Genomic DNA, 10,598 nt, shown 5'->3' with positions numbered 1-10,598 from the left:
TCTACCCTTTGCTCAGTAAAGGTGGTTAAGAGATATCTCTAGGAATCTTCTTGGCGCCCCACAGGGCAGAGAAACCCCTCTTTGTTGTCTGGTAAAGCCTTGGAGCCTAGTCTATATACTGTATATAAAAGCCTAAGCAACTGTTATGACTGGAACAACCAGTTGACCAGTCGCTATGATGTGCACTGACCACCAGGGGGGCATACGCTCAATGCAGGAGTTGTCCCCTGGTGGTCAGTGTGCTCCCACAGCCAACCTCCCCTAGTCCCTCCCTCTGGCTGGCAAACCTCCTGTGGTCCCTCCCCCCATCTGACAGGCCCTGTGGCAGCTGGCAGTCCCCAGCGGTAGCCGGTAGGTTCCAGCCAGCAGCCAGTAGGCCCCGGCTGGCCCGGCCCCAATAGGCCCTGATTGCTGGCCAGGCTTAGGGACCCCACCCGTGCACAGATTTCATGCACCGGGCCTTTAGTTCATTATAAAACATTACAGTTGTGTCAACTGTCAGAAATGTGAACAGTAGCTGCTTCAACCTCCACATGCGTGCTGTGCTGGTGAGCAGCAGACATTTGGAGATGGGAGGAGGTAAAAAAAGAAACGGAACCAGATTTCCAAATATGTACTACAAGAATTTATGGAAATAAGAGAACCTTTTCATTTTTTTTAGGAGGGGGGAAGAAAACTAAATTTACCTTGGAAACGGAGGGAGTTCTGGAAGGAAGACGCCAAAGCAAATTTTCTTCACAGACTTCCTTTCCCACGCAGACTCCCACATGGCGCTTACTGTGGCCCTTAAATCTGAAAAACCACGGCAACCATTTTCTTAGCAACCAGGGAGCCAATCAGAAACCCGACCGAAGCCCCCCATCTGAAATAAAGCCATCACCACGGGCACCAGCCAACTGGTTGGAACAGGGAAAGGGGCCGAACTGAATGTTTCCATCTTGTTGGTGGTGAAATGTTGGGAAACTTTCCTTTCTTCCATGAATGATTTGGTTTTGTCAAGAGAATTGGGCAGGGGTGGGGGGTGCCATTATAGCCAACCCTCTAGAACCAATACCGTGCCTCTAAGGATCATCACGCTGACAGGTTTGCAAAGTTACATCTCCTAACATTCTCCTAGATCAAGATCCCTGGCCTTTTGGAATCCTAGCTGTTCTCTCTCACACTCAGTGTGAGGAGAGCTTTGGTCTGTGGGGCCTCGTGCCTCCGTGGTTGTGGCTGCCAGCTGAATGGCTCTTTGCCTTTAGGGTCTAAGCATCCTTTTTTGATCTTTACCTTTGCAAACGACCTTAGAGATCATCTAGTCCAATGATTTTCAGACTGTGTTTATCAGAGTCCCAGGATTGGGGAAGTCCCTCAGGAAAGGAATAAGTCCATTGGACTGGCTCCAAGCTCCTCTTCTTGTCTCAACTAGAGCAGTTCCTGCTTCATGTATCTTACATAGTGGGGCTCACATAAAATCTTGTTCGGAAGCAAACAGGTTCTGTTTCTAAAAGAAACAGACAGAAAGAGAGGGATAAGACAAACGAAGGAGAGGGAGGAAAAGGAAAGAAGAAAGAGACCAAGGGAATGAGGGGGGGAAGAAGATGAAGCAAGAAGGAAAGGATGAAAGTGGGAAAGGGTAAGAGAGGACGAGGAAGGGAGAGTGAGGAGAGAGGAGAAAGGCGAAGGAAGGGACAAAGGGACAAAAGGAATGTAACTTAACATTTCTAACTGGATGAGGAATTGTAAACTCGCTGACTTATGCTTCTTTGGAAACATAAGAACACATGGTGGCTTGGTTGATGGTGCTGATTCCGCTGTAAGGTTAATAACAGTAGTGAATATTTCAGCAGCACTTAGTATATGCTAGGGCAGCTATGGCACGCTGGTGCACCACAGAATTTTTAAAACATGCGGTTTCTATTTAATCAGGACACTGACCTCTTTTCCTTTAAATCAGTGGTTCTCAATCTTTCTAATGCCGCAACCCTTTAATACAGTTCCTCATGTTGTAGTGACCCCCAACCATGAAATTATTTTCGTTGCTACTTCATAACTAATTTTGCTACTGTTATGAATCGTAATGTAAGTATGTTTTCCGATGGTCTTAGGCTCTACAGCAGCGGTTCTTAACTGTGAGTTGCGACCCACAGGTTGAGAACTGCTAGCAGGGTCACCTAAGACCGTTGGAAAACACAGCTATTTACATTACAATTCATAAGTAGCAAAATTACAATAGTTACGAAGTAGCAACGAAAATAATTTCATGGTTGGGGGTCACCACAACATGAGGAACTGTATTAAAGGGTCACGGCATTAGAAAGGTTGAGAACCATTGCCTTAGATTGTCAAATTAAAAAATGACAACAGCCAACACAATAACTGTCCAGTGTGATCAGTTACCTTTTTTTTTTTTTTTTGTTACATCAGAAAAATATATGTAATTTGGTATACCGCAGAACTTTAGTAATTGGCTCATGTGTGCCATGGGATGAAAATCATTGTTCTAGGGTCTCCTGAGGCACTTTATTTTAGCTCATTTAATTCTCACAGGAAATTGAAGTCGCTCACTCAAGTTCCCACAGTTAGGGTTGGAGCCTGTTGAGATTCCGGAGGCTAAGCTCCTGACTGCTCTGCTGTGCTCCCAAAGCAGACGGGCTGAGGTTTGTTCATAACCAGATCAGCAGCAGCAGGGAAGTGACCCGGTACTGAGCCTGCCTCCTCTCTGCCTTTGGGAAGGAAAGCCGAGGGACACGGGGAGAGTCCGCGCTCTGATGCCTCCTCCGCTCCCGCCCTGTGACTGAGGGGCCGCCTTTGTTCTTTCCTCCCGGCAGAGCTGGAGGAGTCGCAGAGGAAGTGCCCGCCGTGCTGGTACAAATTCGCCAACACTTTCCTCATCTGGGAGTGTCACCCCTACTGGATAAAACTGAAAGAGATCGTGAACCTGATCGTCATGGACCCTTTCGTGGACTTGGCCATCACCATCTGCATCGTCCTGAACACGCTGTTCATGGCGATGGAGCACCATCCCATGACGCCACAGTTCGAGCACGTCCTGTCTGTGGGAAATCTGGTAAGACAGAGCGCCTTCTCCCGGCTTTGTGACCCGAGCACATATTGCCTGTGGGACATGTTTTCTGATGCTGAAAGCAGGTTTGGTTGAGGAGAAAGTAAGAGTTCATTGGAAGACACGTGCTCCCACACAGGCCGAGGGTCCCAGCGCTTCTGGGCTGCTTCCTCCTGCAGGACGATGTCCGGGAGGGGTGCGGACAGAAAGCCAGCTGTGGTGACAGACGGGGAGGCATGGCTCAGGCTCCAGTAGCCAGAGCCAAGGACGTCTGGGTGTTCTGCTTCTCACAATGATGCCTGCATTGATTCAGCCAGTCCCTGCCCCTCTCACCCTCAGGGACAGCACCACGGAAGAGGGGGCTGTGGGTGCAGTCAGTGTAACTGGAAATGGGCCTGTGCTGTCATAGTCCTACCCAGGTGGGGACTGGCTAGGGGACGTTTTTAACTCCGGGCTGGTTTCCCCTCCAGCCCAACTTCCCGGCTGTCATCCAGTTTCCGTTAGTTGATCTGTGCCAGATTTATTTTCATGTTAGCCTAAGTCTTATATTTCACTTACGATATTAATTAGAAGATGATATACACTTTTAAAAAAAATAGATTACACAATGGATTATGAGGTCAAGTATAATAGTTGTGGTTTGGAGATTATCTGTTTTACTTCTTTGGTATGAAAGTCAGGAGTTGATTGAATTTTTATAGATAGTAAAGAATTAGTTGGAAAGAATCCTCTAGGTCAGTGGTTGGCAAACTGCGGCTCACGAGCCACTTGTGGCTCTTTGGCCCCTTGAGTGTGGCTCTTCCACAAAATACCACGTGCGGGTGCGCACGTACAGTGCGATTGGAACTTCGTGGCCCATGCACAGAAGTCAGTTTTTTGCTCTCAAAAGAAATTTCAATCGTTATATTGTTGATATTTGGCTCTGTTGACTAATGACTTTGCCAACCACCACTCTAGGTCACCTCTTTATTCTTTAGGAGTTATACCTTAGGCATGTCTAATCTAGTTGTTACCATTTAATTTGAGCATAATCTCTGCCTGGTATTTGTTTTTCCCCCTCCCTTCCTGCCTTTCTCACCCTTCTTCTTCCTCTCCTGCAACTCCTCACCTTCCCTCTCCCTATCCTTCCCTCCCTTCACCTCTGTCTCTTTGTCTCTGTCTCACACATAAACACGAGTACACACGCGTGCGCGCGCACGCTTGCACACGTTTCTGCTTTGAGTCCTAATACACTACCGTGTTTCCCCGAAAATAAGACATCCTCCGAAAATAAGACCTAGCGCATGGAAAGATAAGACATCCCCTGAAAATAAGACCTAGCGCAACTTTGGGAGAAAAATTAATATAAGACACTGTCTTATTTTTGGGGAAACAGGGTATTAAAGCGTTATAATACCATTTAGAGTTCTGATTCTGAAAACACATGTGGCGAAAGCGATCCTTTGAGCCTGTTTAGTTACCTGGTACATACCCAAGATCATTTTGTGGTCTTCCCAGTTTCCATGTCTAAGTTAGCTCAATCTTGATGTGAACTCATATGCAGCCTGATGAAATACTCATAGTTTTTTTGTTTTGTTTTTAATCCTCACCTGAGGAGTGAAGACACTTTTTCCAGTGAGTTTTACAGAGGGTGGGACCGGGGGAAAGGGGAGGTTATGTGGGGGTGGGGACAGAGAAGAGAAACATTGATGTGTGAGATGTTTCTAACATGGGTTGATTGCCTCCCACTCATGCCCCGACCAGGGCCAAGATTGAACCTGCAACTGAGGTACATGCCCTTGATGGGGAATTGGCCTGAGGGCCAATGCTTTAACCACTGAGCAGCTGGCCAGGGCTGAAATACCCGTAGTCTTGAACTAGCTAGCCAGGAAATGTGGTCACTGGCTCTGAAAGGTGCATCAGGTGAGCTTGCTGTGTAACTGGCTGGCCCAGGGGGTTGGCCATCAAGCAGAATTTTGAGTCAGTCAACAATATTATATATTGATAGATACAAGTTTTATTTTATTAGCCATGAGTTAAATAATAAGAAATATGACTTGATGGATTTTGTTGGTTGTTGGTGCTGCTGCTGCTGTTCTCCTTATGGCATTTTCCCCCTCAAAGTCTTTACTTTTACTTGCTTTTTACAGAACAGGTTCTCAATTTCCAAGGGAGTTTGAGAGACCTTTTCACCTATTACCCACAGAATGGCCCTCAAATCAGCAAATAACATGATTTTCCCTTTCTTAAAAGCCTGAAGAGATCTAGGGCCACACCTAAATTACAGTTGTGAGCGTTCAGAAGACTTTGCCCAGAACCATGGGTGAAGAAAGAAGATGTGAGAGAAGGTCATAATATTTAGGGACTCCATGAGGCACACTAACCAAAACCAGGTTCTACAATAAGCGAGCTCTGGGTAGGGTGGGGTTTTCCGGGGGAAGTGGGGTATAGTTAGCGACGGGGTGGAGAGCTGTGCGTGGTCAGGATGCTTTGGACTGGCTGGCAGGTTACATGTGAGGGTGACGGGGAAGAAATGAAGAATAATGCCTAGACTTAGTGAGTTAGTTACTGCAGGGAAAATGGCATGACTGAGGAAGACACAGGTTTGGAGTTTTAAATCAAGAGTTCTATTTGCATGTATTCAGAATGAGATATCTATTTATTCAGAGTGATGATGCCAAATGAGGCAGTTGGAAATGTGCTGGACCTCGGGAAAACGTGCATTATGAGTGTTTTTTTAATAATAACATAAGCTCTAACATATATTTTTCTGCCAGTTAACACACGTGCCGAGTTTGGCAGAAAGAACACAGAATTAAAAGTCAGAAGGTTTGGGTTTTGATTCCTGATTGATACCATTTAATCTTAATTTGGCCATTAATTTCTGTCCGGAAATGTTGTAGATCTATAAAATGAGGCTAATACCATGTCATCCATTAGTGGGTGGGAGGATAAAAATGAGAACTTAAACCAGTTTTAGAATCATGAAAAGTCCTCTATAAATCTTAGGAACTGTATTAGTGTAACTCGGAGATTTGGGCAGAGTCTTTGATAGAAACCTGAGAAAAAGAGGGCAGGAAAAGGTGAGACTAACCAGATGTGAGCACAACCTTGTCTTATTGTGGGAATGGGACAGTGGTTGGGTGTGTCTGTCTGTCGAGGTCCAGATGGGTGTTTCTGAGGGAAGATGAGAACTGTCTTCTGTAAACCTATAATCCCTGCCTCTTCTGCCCTCCCCACAAGAAAAATCTAATAATAGAAGGGACCTTACAGATAATTCAACCTAATCCCTGTGTTTTTTAAAGGACATTGAAGCCCAGGACAGCTATGTGACTTATACAACTTTTGTATTGTTTTTCATGATCCTTTTCTTGCCTTTTAATCAACCAATTGAACACAACAGTAGGTTTATAGGATGTTTTGTTTTTTTAAACAATCATACTGGAAGTTTCAAATAACGTATACACTTTTTTTTTTTTTTTTTTTTTTTGAGAGTAAGTTGCTGACACACCCAATTACTTTAGTGTGTGTGTTTTTATGGACAAGTGCATTCACCCACAGAACCTTGACTTAACCATCCGAGTCAGGAACTTAACATGGATTCATTGCAGCCATTTAATTCTCAGGCCCCTTCAGGTTTTTCCAACAGGTGCCAATAAGGTCCTTTATAGCAAAAGGATTCCATTTCAGAGTTACGTGTTGCATTTAGTCATCCTCTGTCTTTCCTCTTCTTCAGCCTGGGAGAGTTCCTCAGTCTTCCTTTGACTTTCATGGCCATGACACTTCTACAGGCCAGATATTTTGTAGAATCCGCTCAGTTTGGGTTTGTCTGATGCTTCCTCATGATTAGGCACAAGCGATCACACAACTGAGGCTGTCTTCTCATGGCACCTGCCAGGTGGCACACACTTTTCATTTGTGTCATTACTGGTGATGCTGGTGACTTGGTTGAGGAGGTACCTGCCAGGCTTCTCCTCTGTAAAGCCACTCTTTACCATTTATAATTAATAAGTAAAACTATCTGAATTTTCTGTTCTTCATTAAATTTTTGAATTTAATTAAATTAAATTCATTAAATTTTTAATTTAATCAGACTGGGCCCCACCTCAGTACAGGTGGGGCCCAGTCTGATCACCCCTAACCACTCCCCTGCCAGCCTTATCAATGCCTAACTGCTCCCCTGCCGGCCCAATTGCCCCTAACTTCCCTCCCCTGACAACCTGGTTCCCCCCAACTGCCCTCCCTTGCAGGCCCAGTCACCCTCAACTGCCCTCCCCTGCGAGCCTGGTCACCCCCAACTGCCCTCCCCTGCTTGCCTAGTCGCCCCCAACTGCCCTCCCCTGCTTGCCCAGTCGCCCCCAACTGCCCTCCCCTGCCAGCCCAGTCACCCCCAACTGCCCTCCCCTGATGGCCTGGTTGCCCACAACTGCCCTCTCCTGCTGTCCTAATCGCCCACAACTGCCCTCCCCTGCCGGCCATCTTGTGGAGGCCATCTTGTGACCACATGGGGGTGGCCATCTTGTGTGAGGGTATGATGGTCAATTTGCATGTTACTTCTTTATTATATAAGATATCAGTATGGACTCATGGTTTTCAGTGTTATCTGGTGAGTTATAACCCATTACTGTCATTTACTTCAGTGTTTACACCATTCCAGTTTGGGCCAATGGGAGTTCCTTCCGGCTGGCTTCTGGGTCCTTTCATCCCATCCTCATTACTTCCTTGTTTTCTGGTATCACAAATTTCCCAAGCTAACTTTATCTTTTTCCTGCCTCAGGCCTGGAATCGGCCATTTCCCAAGGAGCCCTGGGTTAGTGGAAAATGACATTTAGAAGGGAGGATCTATTGGGGCAGTACGCAGGCCCAGGCCCTCTCAGTGCAGGGCTAGCTGTTGCTCTCAAGCTAACGGTATATACTGAACACCATGAGTTCACGCTGTCACTTCCAGTTCTAACCCAGCAGGATTCGTTCTGGTTTTCTCCTTTCTATGTTTGTAGCTCCTTATCTAGCAAAAAGAACCCTGGTTGCCATTGTCTTTACTGTGTTAACTTACATGATCAAAAGCCACTGTTAGCTCTAGCAGCTGGGCCCGCCCTGTGCAGGCTGACTCCCTAGGCTGGGCTCTCAGCTCCCACACCGGTGTCCGCCGTGTGGACCCTCCTCAGACTTCCCAGGCTCTGACCCCCGGGCTGGCCACTCCACACATTCGGTTCTCTTTCCCCCACTTAGGCTTGAGCGCCTCACATTGGGCTGCTCCCGGGCACACATGCCTTGCTTAGGCCCGGCACCTGGCCCCGGCCTCCCTCCACATGGACGCCACCCGAGGGATTGAGGACTGGACCATTTGAGGGGTTGGGCATATGGAAGGAAGGGCATGTAAGTTTCATTTCTGAGATTCTAAGCAAAAAAAGGAAAAAGGTATTGCCCTTCTTTACCAAATACACGTTATCACTTCTTGACTACAGCTTAACCCAGCTTACCTAGATTTTCAACCTAAAGGAATTCTTTTTATAATTTTAATTTTTCTTTCATCTGTGTCCTTATAGCCTCTTATGCATTACCTCTTTTTAAATCCTTTTCAAACGTCTAGGGTTTTCTCCAAATAAAAAGCTATGCCCGCTCTGAATTCAGAACATTCTATTAGAACAGCAGTTCTCAATCTTTTTTTGGTGTTAGGACCCCTTTACACTCTTAAAAAGAGCTAAAAAGCTTTTGTTTATGATAGTTATATCTATTGGTATTTACCATATTTAAAATTAAAGCCAATGAGAATCTTAAATATTTATTTAAAATCACAATAATGTACCCATTGTGTAATTACATAAATAATACATTTCATGGGATAAAGTTATATTTTCTTTTTTTTTTAGAGATAAAGTCATTTAATTTCTTTTTTTACATGCAATTCACATTAAAAATAAATATTAAAAGCTCTAGCCAGTTTAGCTCAGTGGATAGAGAGTTGGCCTGTGGACTGAAGGGTCCCAGGTTCAATTCTGGCCAAGGGCACATACCTGGGTTGCAGACTCAATCCCCAGTAGAGGGCATGCAGGAGGCAGCTGATCAATGATTCTCTCTCATCATTGATGTTTCTATCTCTATACCTCTCCCTTCCTCTCTAAAATCAATAAAAATAATTTTTAAGTAATAAAAATAAATATTTAAAAACATATTTGCAAAATGTTTTCATCCATCTATCTACATATTTGTAGAAGAACTTTTAATACCATTTATGAGATGAGTTAGCTTTGGTATTTGTGTTACCAAGTGATAGAAGTAAAGTTATATTTTCTAAGGAACAAAGGCATTGTTTGATATTTTTACAAATATCTTTCATGTCTAGTTTAATAGGAGATAGTTAGATTCTCTTATCTGCTTATGTATTCAGTCCTTTGTAATGTATTGTTTTGGCTGAAGCATAAGAAGAAAACCTGGCCTCACACAGTTGCAAAAGAGAGCACCTCGTGCCCTCTGAAAGGTCTTAGAGACCCCAGGGATCCTCAGCTACACCCGGAGAACGGCTGCATTAGAACATAAATCCCTAGATGAATAGTTGATGACATTCACGAGAGGGACATTTATGTACAGTTGTTGATTCACTGCTTACTTGTATAATTCTTCTTTATCCGCTTCAAGAAGCATATCTCAGAGCAAATAAGAATGGCATCGTAGGGATAACCATAAATCTACTCTTCTGTTTAAAAAAAAAAAAAAAAAGTAATTTCTTCATGCGGCCAATGGTTGCAAATTTGTTTTCACCCAAACTCCGAATGATGGCAGCACACTGTGTTGAAACAACAGGGTTGCTGGCCTCTGGCCTGGACATTCGTACCAGGTGTCTGGGAGCCATTCACCCCATTGGAAGGCAGCATCACTGATTTTTCTCATAGGGAGTATCCCTCAGTACGGATACTCTGCAGTCAGTCAGCCGGTGCTTATTACTGGGCACTTCCTGTGCATCACCAGGAACCAGTGGGACAGCAAATGCAGCTTCCACCTGGGATGCATTAAGCAGACGAGCATATCTGTGTAGAGAAACCTTTGATGGGTTTGCACTAAGGGTAAAATGTATGTCCAGAATTGACTAGCTGCCCTAACTTTCCCTGACCTCACTTAGCACGATGTTTTATCTGTAGACACTGAGGTTGCCTTATGAACTTTGATTTTGCCTAAGTGGATCTCTTCAGGTAATATTTTCTTTCTATTTTAGAATACTGGTACTGTATTGGCTCAGTGGATAGAGCATCGGCCTGCAGACTGAAGGGTCCTACGTTCGATTCCTGTCAAGGGCATGTACCTTGTTTATGGGCACATTCCCAGTAGGGGTTGTGCAAGAGGCAGCTGATAAGATGTTTCTCTATCATTGATGTTTCTAACTCTCTATCCCTTTCTCTTCCTCTCTGTAAAAAATCAATAAAAATATATTTAAGAGAAAAAAAAAAGAATACTAGTACTGTATCTGCAATGTAGAAAAATGGGGAGCCACAGAAAAGTATGTGGACCCAAAAAAACTGGTAGCCCACGTAATCTATTTTGATATTTATCCTTCAAGTCATTCTGGAGGTTTTTAAAT

At 44.6% G+C, this 10,598-nt stretch overlaps 1 protein-coding gene across 10 annotated transcripts in view; it reads left to right on the top strand.

Annotated features, from left to right (window-relative positions):
- Window positions 1-10,598, top strand: part of SCN8A (sodium voltage-gated channel alpha subunit 8) — a 179,391-nt gene that overhangs the window by 124,229 nt on the left and 44,564 nt on the right. For all 10 annotated transcript variants that reach the window (XR_014794460.1, XR_014794461.1, XM_084877342.1 and 7 more), the window contains one exon: window positions 2,814-3,052. Coding sequence is in view for 8 of the 10 variants with exons in the window: in XM_084877342.1 (XP_084733468.1) it covers window positions 2,814-3,052 (239 nt within the window). In the remaining 2 variants the exon portion in view is untranslated. The remainder of the gene's footprint in view (window positions 1-2,813; window positions 3,053-10,598) is intronic.

The sequence above is a fragment of the Pipistrellus hanaki genome (genome assembly GCF_964339955.1).
Source record: "Pipistrellus hanaki genome assembly, chromosome: 3".
In the NCBI taxonomy this organism is placed as follows: Eukaryota; Metazoa; Chordata; class Mammalia; order Chiroptera; family Vespertilionidae; genus Pipistrellus; species Pipistrellus hanaki.
The sequence above is the reverse complement of the archived record's forward strand: the minus strand, read 5'-3'. Positions and strand labels throughout refer to the sequence as shown.